The 18352-nt window shown below is 41.6% G+C and overlaps 1 protein-coding gene across 3 annotated transcripts in view; it reads left to right on the top strand.

The window, feature by feature from the left end:
• Window positions 1-16159, top strand: part of Intu (inturned planar cell polarity protein) — a 75874-nt gene extending 59715 nt beyond the window's left edge. For all 3 annotated transcript variants that reach the window (XM_087899518.1, XM_087899517.1, XM_087899516.1), the window contains exons 13-16: window positions 308-405; window positions 7691-7880; window positions 10048-10205; window positions 13065-16159. In XM_087899518.1, the coding sequence (XP_087755644.1) occupies window positions 308-405; window positions 7691-7880; window positions 10048-10205; window positions 13065-13176 (558 nt within the window). In that variant the 3' untranslated portion in view covers window positions 13177-16159. The remainder of the gene's footprint in view (window positions 1-307; window positions 406-7690; window positions 7881-10047; window positions 10206-13064) is intronic.
• The last annotated feature ends 2193 nt before the right edge of the window (window positions 16160-18352 follow it).

The following is an 18352-nucleotide window of genomic DNA, read 5'->3' as shown; positions in this document are numbered from 1 at the left end:
GTCTAATCAGCTGCCAGGAGTAAGACACATCTGTGACCTTGAGGCATACAGACAGCAAGGAGACAGACAAATCCACTGCATATGCGTTTGGTAATGGAACTGGTGAAGAGTTTTCACCATGACCCTCTGACTTGACCTTGAATTCTCCTTAGCAAAGAATAAGCCAGGAGATGCAGATTGGCATAAAAAGTCTTTAATGGAAGCAAATGCATCACAAAAATAGCACTCTTAGAAGATTTTGAAATTTTTGAATGGTTCTGCTCTTTGGTCCTATTCTTAAATGCAAACTGACCTACTTCTCTTCCAGCTCGCTAGGAAGAAGTCGACACTTCCAAATCCGTTTCATTTGGGAAATTCGAAAAAAGAACTTTCAGAAAAAGACGTGGAAGTCTATAACATGATGAAGTAAGAAACTTCTAGCATACCTTTTTTCCTTTAAACTCGTGGTCATTGAGGGATTCCACCGTGAGAAAGTGCAGAGATGATTCAACAAGCGTAGCTATGATATAGCTCCCAGGTGTGAGGTAATACCTGTGGTGTGTCTGTGATGTTTCATTTATACATTTGGGGAAATAAACATATTCTTATCCTAATGAAAACACCAAAAGAATATTTCAAAACATAGAAGTTGCTTTTTACCTCTCTCCCACAGGTAATGTACTTTTTGGATGTGTACTTGTTTGTTTGTTGCTTTTTTGAGACAGGGTTTCTCTGTAGCTTTGGAACCTGTCCTGGAACTTGCTCTGTACACCAGGTTGGTCTCGAACTCATAAAGATCCTCCTGTCTCTGACTCCTGAGTGCTGAAATTAAAGGCTTGGGCCACCACCGCCCAGCAAGGATGTCTACTTTTTAAATAAGAGTTTAAAGACTAATTTTAGACTCTACTAGATGCCTGGTTATGCTTAACCCTGTGCCTGTAAGTGATAGTTGCCACCGGCATACAGCTCGGAATGCTCACTTCTAGAGAAAGAAGGGCTGGAAATTGCCTAAATTCGAGACAACTGTGAAAGGCCATCCACGCTTCCTGGTTCCAGGCGGTAGATGGTACCTCTGTCCGAACTACACACAGTTCAGCTCCTCTGTCTCTGCATCCTGCTTCTGTCACTCAGCCCTCTGCTGCAGTTCCATAGAACACACCCCACTAACTTCTCCCTGTGTGTCTCCCTTTCAGACTCTGGGTCCTAGAAACTGGTCCTGAACAAACAGATAACACTCAAACTCATATTGAATAACGAATTCTGAAGTAAAAGGACCCAAATAAAGAAGGAATGTATAATTACCTTGTGAAGTATTATATACAGTCCCGTGTGTGTGTGTGTGTGTGTGTGTGTGTGTGTGTGTGTGTGCAGATGCACTTGTGTATGCTGGTGAGTGAAAGCTAGAGGATAACCTTGATGGTCATTCCTCAGGAGCTGCCTAGCTTGTCTTTTGAAATGCAGTCTCTCACAGGCCTGGAGTTAACCATGCTAGACCAACTTGCTAATGAGTCCCAGGGCTCCCCTGTCTCTGCCTTCCCACAGCTGAAGTTGCAAATGTGTGCACCACCATGCCCTGGTTTTTGCATGGGTTCTGGGGTTCAAACTCTTGTCTTCATGCTTGCAAGGCAAGCACTTTACTGAGTGAGCAACCGTACCCTCATAAGCTCTTCCTTTACATTTATTTTGTGACTAACTACCTGATCTGCCTGAATCTTCCTGCCTGGTATTTAATGTTGATGTCATGTGTGAGACCAGCTGATAAAACAAAATTAATTGCATTTAAGCAATAGGACAGGTCGAAGTAGAATTCACATACGTGGGTATTTCACCACCACCATCCTAAGGATGGAGATACTTTCTAAGTACAAGTGCGTGAGGCACATGTGGTAGTGGCACATGCCTTTAATCCCAGCACTCGAGAGGCAGAGGCAGGTGGATCTCTTTGAGTTCGAGGCCAGCCTGGTCTACAAGAGCTAATTCCAAGACAGGCTCCAAAGCTACAGAGAAACCCTGTCTCAAAAAAAAAAAAAATGTAATCAGGGGCTGGAGAGATGGCTTAATGGTTAAGAGCACTGGCTGCTCTTCCAGAGGATCTGAGTTCAATTCTCAGTACCCACATGGTGGTTCACAACCATCTGTAATGAGATCTAGTGCCCTCTTCTGGCCTGAAGGTGCACATGCAGTGCACTCGTACATAAAATAGAAATAAATAACTTAAAAAAAAAAAAAGAACAAGTGCGTGAATAGCAGGTTCCAGGATATACTTTTCTTCTGAAGTTAGGGCAAGAGGAAGATGACTTCTCAGATTAAAATAGTGCTCTGAAAATTTAATGTGTTGACATTTAATCCCTTCACATGTGAGTGTTTAATTTTTTAATAGTTAAAAATTTTTAAACAAATAAATTTGAATGCAACCTTCTATGGCAAGTTGAAACCCCTATAAAAACCCTAGTCTTCCATTTAGCAATTAACTTCAAAGTTTAATTACGGTCGTTTCATTACTGCCATGCCACATTTTGTAAAAACATACATTGTTTTGACATTATATCTAGTAAAAGGAAACTTTCGCAGGGCGGTGGTGGTGGACACCTTTAACCCCAGCACTCGGGAGGCAAAGGCAGATGGATCTCTGTGAGTTCAAGGCTAGCCTGGTCTACAAGAGCTAGTTCCAGGATAGACTCCAAAGTTACAGTGAAACCCTGTCTCAAAAAAACCAAAGAAGGAAGGAAGGAAGGAAGGAAGGAAGGAAGGAAGGAAGAAAGAAAGAAAGAAAGAAAGAAACTTTCAGGTTTATTAGCATAAGGCGGGATGAGACTCTTTTTAAGTCTGAAGATTTCATAGAAGGAAGATCTCTCTAGTGGCTTGGCTGCTTTGCTTTTCTGACCTTCAGATTGAGCACCAATATCTGTCTCTGGGTTTTTATTATTCATGCTTCTTTTGGCTCCCAATGTTTGGGGTAAGAATTCACGAAAAATCTGTTTGCCTGTGGCTTTTTAGCCACCAGCATAGGCCAGAGGTGCACACAGCGCTCCAGCCCCACTCAGCTAGGCTTTCTTTTCTTTCTTCCCCAAGCCTCTGAGCAAGTTTGGGATTTTCCTGTTGTAGCCTCTCTGGAACAGTCTCCAGCTGCCACCCAAACTCCAGAAGCACCAGGACTCCAAATGCCACAGGCCTTTCCAGCTCTAGACTAGCTGGTTCTGCCTTCAGGCAGTCCCCCACCACATGTATTCCCCCCCCCCAATCCCTTGTGGGTTTTTCAGACCGCTGGCGCTCATTCTCTCTCTCTCTCTCTCTCTCTCTCTCTCTCTCTCCACTGTGGGTTGTGGGCTCTCCCTGAACTCCCTTCTCAGGCTGCTGCCAAACTAGGTAGTTGCCTTGAAATCCAGTCAGGCTTTTACTGTTCTACACAGCAGCAATCAGCCTCACATCTTCATCAACATTGTCAGTAGATTTAATAAGACAATTGAGAATTCTTAAAGGGAGGAATTAATTAAAAGAGAGAGAGTTCCTTCCCACATTAAAAAATGGGAGAAACCATTACAATGGAGGGATTTGGGTCTCTATATGATAATATGCTAGACAGTTTGAAAATGGAGCAATTAACTGGGTGGTGGTGGCACACACCTTTAATCCCAGCACTTGGGAGGCAGAGGCAGGCAGATCTCTGTGAGTTCAAGGCCAGCCTGGGCTACAAGAGCTAGTCCGAGGACAGTCTCCAAAGCTACAGAGAAACCCTGTCTTGAAAATCCAAAAAATAAAAAAAAAAATAAAATAGGAACAATTAAATGAGAGAATATCTAATTTAGATGGAATTTATAAATGTCAATTATAAACATTATCAGTTTTATCATTTTTGACTTATCACTAAAAAAAGTTGGTTAATCTGAGTACTAAAATACAAGCCTTAGGAAAACCAAATAAAACAGATCACAGAGATATTTAAATCCAGATATCAGAATTTAATGGAGAACCAATTTCAGTGTGGCATTATAAGAATTTGAAGATCAGCCTAAGGTTTTCAGACAACCAGTCTTAATATATCTAGTAATCTTACAGGAATTGCCAAATAGCAACATCTCTGTTATAGCTAACTCTTGTGCCAGTGTTAAATTTAAGGAAATTCAAAGAAGCAATAATCTAAGATGGCATGCACTCACCTTTTGTGAAGCAAATGTTGAACTTCTGGTCAGTTTGTAATAGAGTTATCCCTAAACACTGGATGGAGTTGGTTAAAGGTGTTTTAGAGCCTGGTTCACAATTACAATGGAGTACCTGGTTCAGAGAAGAGGCTAAGATTATTAAACAACAGAGTAAAGCTAGAGGTAGGAAAATCTCTCAAGATCAAAGTGCTGGAGAAGGAGATTATGCTAATATAGAAAGGCAGGCTGTATATGTTGACCACACCCTGTATTTATGCCATACAGTGGCTTTGAATGTATGGGACAGAATTTGAGAAATAAATTGAATCATTTACTAAAGTTACACAGGGCCCAAAGGAAGTCTCTATGGATTTCTTACAAAGATTGACTTCAGCAGTAGATAGAATGATATCAAATTCAGAAGCTAGACAAGTAATAATTGAATCTCTGGCTTTTGAAAATGGCAATTCTCTATGCAAAAGAATAATTAGGCTGTTAAAAGTAAGGTCAGAACTTTTGTAGGAATGGATCTGAAATACAATTAATATGAATCTCATGACCATGATGATGCATGATTACGAGTGGGGAATGTCAGAGGTTTGAGGAAAAATCAAAATTTCAAATGTTATAATTGTGGCAAACAAGGTCACCTTAAAAGGGATTGTAGTCAGGATGTTCCCAGAAACAATGTTTTTTCTAAAAATAATCCATTCAGAATGTCCCTCCCTTCTGGATTATACAGAAGGTGTGGCAAAGGCAGACATTAAAATATTTCATTAAGCACCATGGCTGTTTAATCTAAACTAACCCATAAAACTAGCAAATGCTTTTAATTTGATCAGATATAATTTACCAAAAGAGAATCTTGTCAAGGACCAGCCTCTACTGGCTTCACATGTTCCAGGATAGGAGTGTGAGGAATATAATTATTAAGCAAAAAGGAACAGAGATAAGAGAGAACAGCATCGGGAAGGACATTCAGTGAATACTGAATCACCCCTTTATTTTCCACGTGTCTTTTAATACCCCACTCCAAAACGGGAGTGGGGAGGCAACAGACTTTACAAACAGAGCATCTCTGACCTTTGGTCAAAATTGTTATATGTAATTTTACTATGTTAAAGTTAAAGCCTTCTTTTTTTTTTTTAAACAGAAAAAGGGGAAATGGTGTAGGAGGGCCTTCTTTCTATGTGTTGCTTTCATTGGTTGAATAAAGAAAACTGCCTTGGCCTTTTGAATCAAAAGGTCAAAACTTAGATAGGAGGAGTAGACAGAACAGAATGCTGGGAGAAAGGAGGCAGAGAGAGAGAACTGCTCGCCATGAAGCTGCCAGGTCAGACATGCTGAATCTTTCCCCATAAGCCAAGAGCTCGTGGTGACATACAGATTATTAGAAATGGTTGAATCAAGATGTGAGAGTTAGCCAATAAGAGGCTAGAACTAATGGGACAGGCAGTGTTTAAATGAATACAATTTGTGTGTTGTTATTTCGGGGTATATGCTAGCCAGGCAGCTGGGAGCCGGGCTGTGGGAAGCAGTCTGCCACTCATTTTACAACAGGCTGTGGTGGTGCATGCCTTTAATCCCAGCACTAGAGAGGAATGTAAGACAGGATGAGACAGGAAATCTCTCTCTTTCAGTCTGAAAATCTCATAGAGGTAAGAGCTCTCTAGTGGCTTGGCTGCTTTGCTTTTCTGATCTTCAGGTTGAACCCCAATATCTGTTTCTGGGTTTTTATTATTCGTGCTACAAATAGCTTACGTAAATCTACCTGTATAAATCTCAGGGTTTCTTATTTAAAAGATGTCATTACTGATGTGGAAAGTTCATTTTAAAAGCATGCTATTAAGTAAATACATTATATCACTCTCACTTGTATATACATACTTTTGTAAATATATGATTTTAAATCCTTTATACCAAGCATTTATTCAGTGGCAGTCAAATTCACTGTTTCCACAATCCCAGCCTACCCCTACCTCCATGATAAAGGTCCCCATTTTCCTCCCTGTCTTTATTGCTTTGTCCTCCCAGCTCCTGGAACTCAGCAGTAGAGAGGAGAAGATGGGACAGAAAGAGCAGGCTGCAAAGTCGCAAAGCCCCACTTGCCTGTCCATCCTAGTTCATCCCAGGACACTGCTTCCCAGTGGCTAAGAGGAGCAGAATACCATTTACTCTCATGCATGATCATTATGAAAACTGAAATCAAGGTACTCTCAGGCACACACTGTAACACATAGAAGACATTCATGGGAACTGTCATTATTTCTTGATTTTTTGTTATTCTTTAATTCTTCTTCTTTTGGAAAAACATAAACATTATTCATAGGTTCTGCTGACATACCTGAGATTAAATATAGGAGAAAGAGGCAGGAAAAAATGAAAAACTGGGGGCTAGAGAGAGAGCTTAGTGGTTAAGAGCACTGGCTGTTCTTACAGAGGACCCAGATTCAATTTCCAGCACCCACATGGGCAGCACACAACTGTCTGTAACACCAGTTCCAGGAGATATAATACCCTCATGCACATAAAGTTACAGAAATTATTTTTAAAAATAAAAGAAAAACTGAAAACAGTAAATGAATATTTTTGGAACATGGTTCAAGAATAGAGTCATGTGAGAATTCTGAGTGCTTATGAGAAAAATGCCAAGAAACGAAGACAGGAATCTTGTGACCTCAGTTTCTTCAAAAGTATGGAATTTTTCTTGAAATGTGCTTTCATGCCCCTCCCAGGTGTAGCAGCTAGGAGTGAGTTTACTTCAGATTATTCATTACAGCCGGCTATTGAAGAGTGTCTATATGCCTCTATGGAAAAACATGGTTTTGGTACATGTGGCTTGTCTGCTATGTACGGCTTACCCTTGTGATTGTCTACTTTACTCACATGACTCCTCCTAACCCTCAGAGTATAAACTGTCTGATGCTCTGAATAAAGTTGGCCGTTGCACGGGACTTTAGCCGGCCTTGTTTTGGCCCCACTCACCCAGGTCCCACCGCCTCTAGCGCGGTGATCCGAGTATAAGTGAGAAGGTTGTGGTAAAGTGGGATGCTTTCAACTGTAGACACAATGATAAGGATATTAATCTAACTGTGATTACTAATCATCTTATATTGCTTCAGGATCATCAGTGTTGCCATGCAAAGAAGTTTAATGCCTCCGATTTCAATGTGTTTAGTTTGCTAGGAGGTAATATCGTGTGTGCCCCACTCGAAACTGATACCATTTTTATGGCTTGTTGAAATTTAAGCCAAATATAAGCTCAGTCATTCTTATGAACCATGGAAAAAGAGGGTCCAGCCAATTGACTGTTTAGCGAAGAGACAATTTAAGTTACTGCAGATGAATTAGTGTTTATCCTTCCATGGCTGGTATTGTTTGTCTCCATTAGGGAATTAAGACTAGCCTCGTGTGTACTTGAGTCAAGGACAGGGAATTAGACGTTTGGCTCGGCTTTCTGTCCATGATTGTGCTGCTAATTTATTTCACATAGTCTTGTGAGGGTGATACAAAATTGAAAGTGAAAAAATTCTTCTAACTTTACTTAAATTCCCTTCTCTCTCTTTTACAAGACTGACCTCCGGTCCCGAGAACACACTCTTCCACTATGTTGCCTTAGAGACAGTGCAGGGCATCTTCATCACCCCCACCCATGAAGAGGTGGCCCAGCTAGGCGGTTCCGTCCACGCTCAGCTAATTAGGAATTTCCATCAGTGTTGTCTCTCTATTCGTGCAGTTTTCCAACAGACGTTGAAGGAAGAGGTAAATATTTAAATGTAGCTTTCTGCCAATATTAACTCTCTGTTTTTTCTTAATCAGCATGACCAGCAGTGTTTTATTTAACTCAGTTACACTGAGCTCTGTGGTCTGTAATCTTACCTCTGGAAATGGTTGGCCTGGTTTTTCCACAGCAAAGTACAAAATTGGTAGTTTATAGTATCAGCTAGCCACTCATCTGAGATTTGTAATTTAACTGTTTATTAATTGACGTCTAATGTTTCAATGTTGCACGCGTGGTTTTTTTTTTTTGTTTTTGTTTTTTGGATTTTGGAGCCTATCCTGGAACTCGCTCTGTAGACCAGGCTGGTTTTGAACTCACAGAGATCCTCCTGCCTCTGCCTCCCAAGTGCTGGGATAAAAGTCATGCGCCACCACCACCCTACACCCTATGCTTAAGTAGTAATATTTTATATATATATAATCGATCAATTGGATTCTTGTGGTGACTGAAAAATTGTTATTGCTCTCTTGTTATGGAAAAAATATTCAGAGCTTATGACCGGGCCTGCAGCTTAGTTGGCACAGTGCTTATCTGACATTCAGGATGCCCAGGGTTCCATCTCTTACTCTGCGTAAACCTATACAGTGGTGCACATCTGTAATCCCAACACCACGGAGGTGGAGGCAGGAGGATGAAAAATTCAGAAGTCATCTCGAGCCTCATAGTAACATCTCCAGCCTCATAGTAAGTCTAAGGCTAGCCTGGGCTACATAAGACCTTGTCTCACAAAAAAGAAAGAAGGACTGGAAAGGTGGCTCAGCAGTTAGGATCACTTACTGCTCTTGTGAAGTCCTGGGGCTTGGTTTCCAGCACCACATCAGGCAACTCACAACCACCTGTAACTTCAGCTCCAAGGGACCTGATGCCCTTGGGACTCCATCAGCCTCTGCACGCATGATGCAGTAAACTACATGGGCACACATGTACTCATGAATAATAAATCTTTTCCAAACGAAGGAAGGAGGAGAGCGAGGGAGAGGGAGTTGTAACTGATCTAACATCTGTTCAGGACCTGCTCTCTGACGACACATGTGATGTATGCAGCCTACCAATTTTGTGAAGAACTTGGGTTTGAAATAACACTGGACTGGGAGTAAGGAGCCCTGACCCTTCCTGTTTCCTCAGCTATAAAGTGACCCAGCAGGATTCTGTCACGTCTCAGGGCCCATTCCACAGTAGAGCTCTATCTTCTGTGCTTTCAGGTTCTCAGAAACTGTTATTAACAGGGCGTGTCATGTTTGAACAGGGAGGCCTCCCTGCTTTCATTTCTTGGGTTCTTTCTGCCTATATTAGCATTCTGGTGGGTGCTCTGGCAATATCATCACCCCGTTTGGTCACATTTGGTGACAGAAACTGGCCTTAACTGTTAAGGCATCTGCGCTGCACCAGACACTATTCCAGGTGCTAGGAAAGAAAACAAGCTCGTGTTTGTTTGCATTCGTGAAGGAACTGAACAAGGTGACGGATAGCACATCCAGAGTGGACATCAAGAGGAATTTAGTCAGAGTCGGGCTAGGTAGTAGAGGTTACTGTACAGGTTCCCCTGATTGTGTCAAACAGTTTGTGAGCAGACAGGAACGAAGACGGGGAGGGCTGTGTGGCTCTTTGGAGAGCACAGCTTCTAAGAGAGGGACGTCAGGCCTCTGTGGGCACTCACTGGCATGGGCACATATACAGACACACAGACATTAATGACAAACGCGATGGCACATGCCTGAAATCCAACGACTCCGGCACAAGAGACAGGAAGAGTGCCACAAGGTTGAGACCAGATCCAGGTCAGCCAGGGCTGTGTAGTGAGACCCTGCTTTAGAGACGGGACAGGGTGGAGGGAAGGGAAAAAATAATATTTGCTCTCTGCTAGGGGGAAATCTTTAACCTACTTTAGGAGATAATGTTTAAACCAAGAATTGAAGAATGGGAATTTTCTGCAGGTTAGCAGGGAGAGTAATAGCATTGTAGACACTTAGAACCAGAGCCAGCCATCGTCCTCAGAGACTTACGTGAAACCATTTTATTTTTCTGCACTGGGGACTGAAGTCAGGGCTCTGCGCATGCTAAGAAAGACTCTCACCCCTGAGCTACAGTCCCAGCCCCAGGTATTTTCTAGTAGCGCTGTCAGTACTCATACCTGCTGTTGGCTTGCAGAGAAGGAGAGCACTGCGTGGTGGAGATTGTCCAGAGCCTACAGACTCGGTGTCATCCCTGACCCCCGTGAAAGAGCATGGTGTGCTCTTTGAATGCTCGCCGGAAAACTGGACCGATGAGAAGAAAAGCCCCCCAGTTATGGCTTACTGGGTGGTGGGGTGAGTGTGGGGAGGGTATGCATGTGAAATAAAAGGGCAAGAACATGAGGGAAAGTAGCAGAGGTAACTGATATGTTTAAAAATTGGCCTGGGATTATAATCAAGCTAAAATCTTTTAATATATTTTAGAGTTTGATTTTTATTTGTTTGTTTGTTTTTCGAGTTCTTTTTTTATTCTCCTAAATACCCCCCTTGTGTCCTTCCAGTGGAGATAAGTGACGATAGTGGCGGAGGGGCTTAATCAAAGAAAAGAATGAATGAATGAATGAATGAATGAATGAATGAGGGGATGACCAGGAGCAAGGTGCTCAGAGACCTTCCCGAATCACTAAGAGGACATCACCCCTCCCCATTTCCTTTCTTTCCCCACATCTTCCTTTCCTTCTGTCTCTCCTTTCTGTCCCTCTTTTCATTCTTTACTCTCTCACACTCCCTCAAGACCCATCTGTCTGGGTCACTCTGTCTGTTCACTGCGGGCCAGCTTCAGTGACACTGGGCAGCTGTTTCTGCTTTTCCTTCTGTGTGGGAGTTGCCCCTTTTACATCCATCAACACTGACAGGTCATCTTCTCCAGGGGACCGGTGCAGAGCTTCCTTCCCCTCTGAAGCGGCACCTGTCATTTTCTGCACCACCTCCTTTACTGATTTTTGTGTTTGCTTATTGGTATCCCCCTCACCAGAATGCCAGCCTCATGAAATCAGGGTTCTTCCTTGTCTTCCCCACTGGTGATGTCTGCTGTGCCACCTGGTACTCCATAGCAACTCGATAAGATGTGAGAGTGTATTAGATGGAGTTATTGTAAACAAACAGCGTGGATATAAGATGTGAGGGTGTATTAGATGGAGTTATGGAAAGCAAACAGCGTGGATGAATGAGTGAGTAGTATAGTGGTTAGAGGCTAAAATATGGTCACCACCTCCAGTCTTGCATCTTGCAGAAGAAGTATGAAATATGTACACGCACTATGAATATTTGCATATATGCACAGACAATAGACTAGATCAAACAACTACAGGAATTCTGAAGAGAAAAAAATCTAAGCAAGGATTAAAAAGCAAGGCACATTGAAAGTTCATTTGATCCTGTTTAAAAAATGAATTGCCTTTGGAAAGAACCTTCTAGGTTAAGGAAATGGGACAAATGAACAAGGCCCACACAAAGGCAGTCACCAGGATGGCAGTGAGAAGGTGGTTTGACAGGATGCACATGAAAGCCCCACAGAAAGATAAACTGAGTGACTGCACTAGAAGTCTTAAGTCAGACCTGTGGCTGGGAGCCTCTGGTTCCTAGCTAAGGAACTGAATTTTTGAGGGAAGGGCTGCACTAACAGAAAGTTCATGAGGTTGGGGTAAAGAGTTCATAGAGGAACGGGCACAGTTCAGTAGGACCATAGTCAGACACCTACCAGGTAGTTCTAAACCTAGAACTAAGGTAAGCACTTTACAAATGATCCAAACCACTGCCTGTCCACTGGTCCATGGAATTGTGAACCACCTAATCAGTTGTGGAGTCCAGAGCATCCTGCACCTGTGCCCAGACCCAGTGAGTCAGATCTGGGAGTAGGATTCTGGTTTTTAGCTCCCTTGTGCTGTGATAAGCAATCCACTAGGTTTTAGAATATCAGCCTAATGTAATTGTGTAATACCATCAGAGCTGTGTTACAATAATTCATCTGGACACAGCCCACAGGTACTACCAGGTAGATACATACCCAGAACAAGGATAGAAGGTACACGTTCAGAACAAGGGATAGAAGAATTAGACAGTCGGGTAGAGGCAGATTTTTCTGTCCTGCTTGTCAGCTCCCAAATAACCACACAGAAACTTCTTATTAATTATGAAAGTTTAGCCAATAGCTTATACTTATTATTAACTAGCTCTTCCAACCTAAATTGACCTATATTTTTATTGATCTGTATTCTATTACATGTCTTTTACCTCTCTCCCATTTTTTGTGTCTGACTCCTTCAAAATCTGTCTGGCTTCTTCCCGCATCTCCTCCCTTCTTCTTCCCAGCATCCTCTCTGCCTCCAAAATCTTGCCTAGTTATTGACTATTCAGTTATTTATTAAACCAATACTAGTGACAACTCTTTTGCACACAAAAGTGTACAAAAAGATTATGCCACAATAGTGGGGAGGTAAATCAGTGGGTAAAACACTTGCCCTGCAAACATGAAGATCCAAGTTCAAATCCCAGGGCCCATGTAAAGCCAGACAGTAGAATAATCTGTAACTCCAGTGCTGCTCTGGGGAGGTAGGAGGCAGGCAAAGCTCAGAAAGCTTGAGGTTAGCAGCAGTAGACAATGGAGTTTGTTTCACCTTTTTTGACTAGAGCCAATGCCTAAAGCTGTCTGTTTGCCTACATATACACACTCCATATAATGTACATGAATACTCGAGCACACACACAAATGTAGTGTTAATCCAATTCTATCTGCAAATGAATTGTCATTTTTATGTATTAATAATAATAGCAACTTAAAAATGTAAGTAGAAATAAAATATTTCATGACTATCATGCTTAAGATGATACAGAAAGTATTGCCTAGATGGCAATAATAAGCAGGTTTAATATTCGATACTGAGCGGTATGGTGATGTGCATTGATTAAATAGGAGGTTTACACTCTAGGACATATTTATTTAGAAACCAAGCTCTCTTCTATTTTCTGTAGATTTAGGTTCATGAGCTTTTGGTGTTAGTGGTAGTGCTGGTGGTGGTGGTGGTGGTGGTGGGTATTTTGTTTGTCTTTTGTTTTTTCAGCTATTATTGATTCTCCCAAAATTGAAAGAAAACAAAAAGAAAAGGTTTTATCGCCTTTAATTTCTGAAATGACCATGTTTTTTTCTTTCTGCAGGAGGCTCTTCCTTCACCCAAAACCTCAGGAACTGTATGTGTGTTTTCACGACTCGGTCACAGAAATTGCCATTGAAATGGCATTTAAATTGTTCTTTGGATTAACATTGTAGCTGTGTTTGTAGGATACAAAGCAACACACAAATGGACCATGTGACAGTGCCAGGATGGCCAGAATTGACATGTAAAGATAAGGCTCAGCTTAGTCACCTTTCAGTATTGAACTTCTCCTGTTAAATGTTGAGAGGCAGTGCTGTCGGGTTGGTGTGTCAGACATCCGAGCAGATACTTGGTCAAAGTATGGAGACAAGATTGCTAATTTATTGCCATTTTGGTATACCATGCTAATTTATTGAATAGTTTTAAATAATGTGAATTCTTTAATAAAAAATTAATATAGATGTTTATTTGGGGATCATAGTCAACTTATTCTTTTAAATTGAAACCCAATGCTGACTTCCACCTGGTGAAGGGATCATGAACTAGAAGAGATGGCGAGGTTCTGTAGTCGGTGAGCCCTGTGCTGTGAGGAGCCCTGCACCTGTCAGGCCCAGAGAATCTGTGTACTAATAACATTATTACTGCATTGGGAGTTTTTAAAGTCCCAGTTAAGAAAAATGCATTGTTTTCATGGTGTGTGTTGGTCAGTATCTAAATTTGTAATATTTGTGTTCTGGTTTCTTAGCAAATCAAAAGCCTTCTCATTCATCTAAGTATTTTATTAGATCCCTTACTGCAGAGGAAGAGGGGAAGGATGGAAGTTAAAGTTAATTTATATTTATTCACTTCTCTTTATTCTTTGTGATAAGCTTTATTTTGGATTAGGAGACTTATTTTTAAATTTTTAATCATCCATAAGTTTTTTTTCTTCTGTTGAAGTACATTTCGGTACACATACATTTTACATCCCCTCTAGCAGACCATACTAAAAACACTGGAAGAGGGCTGGAGAGATGATTCAGGAGTCATGAACAGGTACCTCACTGGAAAAGACCTAAGTTCAGCTCCCAGCACCCACATCAGACAGCTCAAAACCACCTGTAACTCCAGGGAATCCTTTGGCCTCCACAGATATGCATGTGAGCACACATACACACACAGTGCATACATGCAGACACACAAGCACACAATTAGAAAATAAAATCCATTTCAAAACACTGAACAAAACTGGTTAACAGTGTCCGAAGGTAACTTCTTTTATAAAATACTAGTTTTTATGCTAAAGATAAGCATCAGTCTGTATTGGGTTTTCCCAGTGCAAGAGGGAACACTTTAACCAACAGCTATTTAACTGAGCTTCAGTAGTAGAGAAGACTGAGTAGACATTGATTTCATTGGCCATGAGAATTCAGCATATTGAAGAAAAGAAAAATACAGTAAATACTACACTTATTATTACCATCTACCCGGTGGACATCCCACGTGCTCAGTAGTCCCGACACCTTACAGTCCTGGGTAGCTTCTTCAAGGATTGCGTATGTTGGGAGGAAGCTAACTGACGTCGATGTGAAGTTCATCCCTGCATTTTCCCTCTGTTGTCAACTTAAGAGATTCTCACTGAGGCATTGGTGACAGACACCAGCTGTTTATATCACCAGTGACTTCTGGGCTTTAATTTCAGCTTTCAAGGCAGAGAAGGAAATTTTGGATCTTGAGGTGTAAAAAAGAGGTTGAACTATCTCCCTTCTTAACAAGAGTCAAATTGGTTAAAGCTGTCCTCTGTCTTAGACTGCCTGTGTGCCAACGTATGTGTCCCAGCATTTATAAACATATTTATTACATGCCTTAAATTTCTGGATAGACCCTTAAATCCCAAGCTGTTTCTCATACTGATCATTATATTCAGTGAAGTCATGGTCACCTCAGATTTTCAAATATAACAAACTAAGACTTGGGATTTTAATACAGGGAATTTTGATCTGTTGGTGCTTTTTTGGTGTCAGATAGCCATGAGAACACTATTTAAAAAGTGATGTAAAAATACAAAGCAGATAACTGATCTTAAAGATGGGCCATTTGCTGTGTGGTCTGTGAACACTATAATGTCCATGTTGAAGAGCCATTGCATTTTTAAAAAATAAAATACTGTCTTCTTTTTCATTTCTAAGAGAACGTTGGAGGTAAACTTAGCTGACCATTTCTCTAAATAGTTCAGACTCGCACCTGAAATGCAATCAGTCTTACTGTTGGGCCTTAAAGTCCTGTCGGTCTCTGTTAGAGGGAGGGCACAGAGAGACAAGTGCAGATCCCACAGCGATGGACTTTCAGAGAAATGACTTAGGCTTCATTCACATCCTAACAATGATGTTCCAGAAAACATGAAATACAGCATCTACCTAGCATTCCTAGAAAGTCAGACACAGCCAGGCTTGGTGCCATATGCCTCTAATCCCAGTATTCAGGAGGCTGAGGCAGGAGGATATAATAAATTGAAGGACAGGCAAGGCTATAGAACAAGGCTCTATCTCAAACAAACAAAACACAAGAACTTTCTTACTTTTGTCATGTGTTTCTTGGCCCCAAATAAATTTTAGACTCTTGCCCTTTCTCTCCCTCTTCTCCCTATCCTTGGCTTCCTTTTGGCTCTGCCATGTCAGAGAACTGTACCTAGGAGGGTACAAAGTGTTTCACTTTTTGTGCCAAGGGACAGTGGATGACAGTGCATGCCTAACAAAATGATAATTGTGAAATAATCGCTGTTTAAATATTTCCGACACAAATTGAAAAAAAAAAATCTGTGAAACCAGTCTACGAGGTTTGGCTGCTTTGACCACTGTGTTAAAGTGTGTTCTCTAAACTGTGGTTGTCACACACTCTAATGTATAAGGTGTGAGCTTCAGCTACTACCTATCACCGTTAAGTGGCCTCTGCCTGAGAACAAGGGGAACAGCTACGTCAAGTCTACTACTGCACAGCACAACAGGAATGACCTGGGACAACTACTCCTTACTCTTGAGTTGACGATAAGGATGTATATTCTGGACATCTTTTAAAATAATGCTACTAAAACTTGAACCTACACACCAAACCTTATGAACTAACTTAATTTTAAAGAGTTTTATTTCTGTATGTAATTAAAGCTATTTTTCTACATTATTCAGAGTTTTAAAAGTGTTTTGGAGGTTTGTTTGCAGTATAAACTGTCTTTAAAAATGACTGCATTTTGTGTGTGCGTGTGTGTGTACAGGCATGTGTCCATGTGCTCACACACAAGCACCATGGCAGAGTTTACTGTCTCTTCCTACTCTGGGTGCTAGGGATGGGGAGCTTCATGCTTGGCAGTGGCTATCCTAACTCACTGAACCATCTTGCTCTCCTTGTGTTACCTTTACTTACACTTACTTACCCAACAAATGCTTTCCGAACTTCTACACACTGCCAAACACTGCAGAGACAGCAGCGAACAAAATAGTAAGACTTTCTGCCCTCACAGAGTTTGTGTTCCCTTGGCAGAGGGAGACCACAAATATGATAAAGTATTCTGCTGAATGCGAGGAGAAGCGAGGGGGAAGTAAGAAGCTGTGGTGTGAAGCTGGTAAACGTGGTGGCCTGGGAAGGATTTGCTGAAGTGACCTCAGGCCGAAGTGAAAAAATGGAACTGTGCTGATTCTCGAAGAGAGAAGAGCAAATAGCAGAGGCCCCACCCAAGTAGTTTTGTAGCCTTGTAAACCCTGAGACTCTGTCCTTGATCAGCAGATTGTCATGAACCAGTCTGTTTCAGCTCTAGACTGAGAACTTGACTAGGTGCTCTCCGTGTCAAAAGGTAACATTTCTAAAGTGTACCACCCGAATCTGCACCACCCTCCCGGTACGGTTCGTGCGCCTCCGTAAGATCACGAGCTTGGGCAAAGGCCTGGGAATTGAACAAAAGACACAACACAAGAGACCAGAGTCATTCGACAAGAGATCACCGAATGCCCTTTATTTAGCTTAATGCCAAGCTAATATACCTTGGCCCCAGTAAAGGAATTCCCTCCCAGTCAGATGGGAAAGCCAGGCGCGAGGAACCTGGCACTGTGTGGGAATTCCTTCCCAGGCAGGGGGTTGGGGGCGGAGAGCAGTGACAGACAGTGGGCCGTATAGGAATTCTCCCGGGCAGGTGGGAAATTACCATGCCAAAGATAAAACAAAGCCCTACAGCTAAATCACCAGGCTAAAGCAGAGTGAGCACAGAAATTAGCAGGAAGCTTAGCTGGCTAACCAAAACAGTCCTTGTGACTTGCACCCCAAGGAACAGGGGGAAAACCCGGGCCCTACACTAAAGGAAGTCCTTTCCTGTTGGCCTTCCAGCACTGGATGCAGATGAGGATAATACAAAGGAATAAGCAATTCAGTTGTCACCAAACATGAGTGTGGAGTGTGGGACAGTGGAAACGTCCCTGAAGGCAACAGACGTGTTTTTATGTCTTTAAGAGATACCATGTCAGGGCCAGACATAGATCCTGATCTTAAAAATACAGGCTTACTTGGAGAGTCGGCGAGGTAAGGCCTCCCTTAAACTTTTGCAAGCATTCTTGTTGACACTTCATTACTTGAAGGAGACCGAAACATTTTCTTGGCAAATAAAAAGGGGCTGCTCACTTTTGGAATTTGCAGTGGGCTTCACAAAAGGTTTTGAAATCAATGTGACTGATAAGATTAACTTCAAAAAAAATCTATGGGTGATGATTAAAGTGGTTGCTTCAGGAAGGTTAATCTAGACGCAGCCTATTAAACATAAAGACTGAAGACACACGCAGATGAGCCACTGGAAAGGAAGCGGATGGGAATGCATGGAACCAGGAGAACTTGCCAGCTGACGTCATAGGCAGTCATCAAAATGTTAACAAAATTCCTGCTCTGTGATCCTGGCCTAAATGCCTAGATACAAAATTAGAAAGGTAATAGTGTGCTTAAGATACCAGTGAGAAATTAGGTTCCTGTGTTCAAAGCAGCTAAAGCTCATCCAGCCCTAGAGCAGTATCGCAAGGTTCTTGGTAGGTCATCCCAAATAAAAGGGAAGACAGACTCTGTATTTACTGAAAAGTATCAAATATGCTTTAAAAAGCAACTAGGAAGATGTATATGCTGCCATAGTGGGGTCTGGTATATTTGATGGGAAAAAAAAGTCAGAAGAAAATTAAGCATCATAGCTTCTGTCCTACTGATACATGGAATGAATTTTCTAGGGGTTACATGTGCAATATAGCCTAAAAACCCAAAGCAATAATGTTTAATCCAACTGTCTTTTATCGAGTATTAAATTTTCAAAAGTATAAAACAATACTATTATATAAATTACATTTGTAT

This window comes from Myodes glareolus, chromosome 20, assembly GCF_982192425.1.
Source record: "Myodes glareolus chromosome 20, mMyoGla1.1, whole genome shotgun sequence".
Taxonomy (NCBI): domain Eukaryota; kingdom Metazoa; phylum Chordata; class Mammalia; order Rodentia; family Cricetidae; genus Myodes; species Myodes glareolus.
Note: the sequence above shows the minus strand (reverse complement) of the source record. Positions and strands in the feature narration are given on the sequence as shown.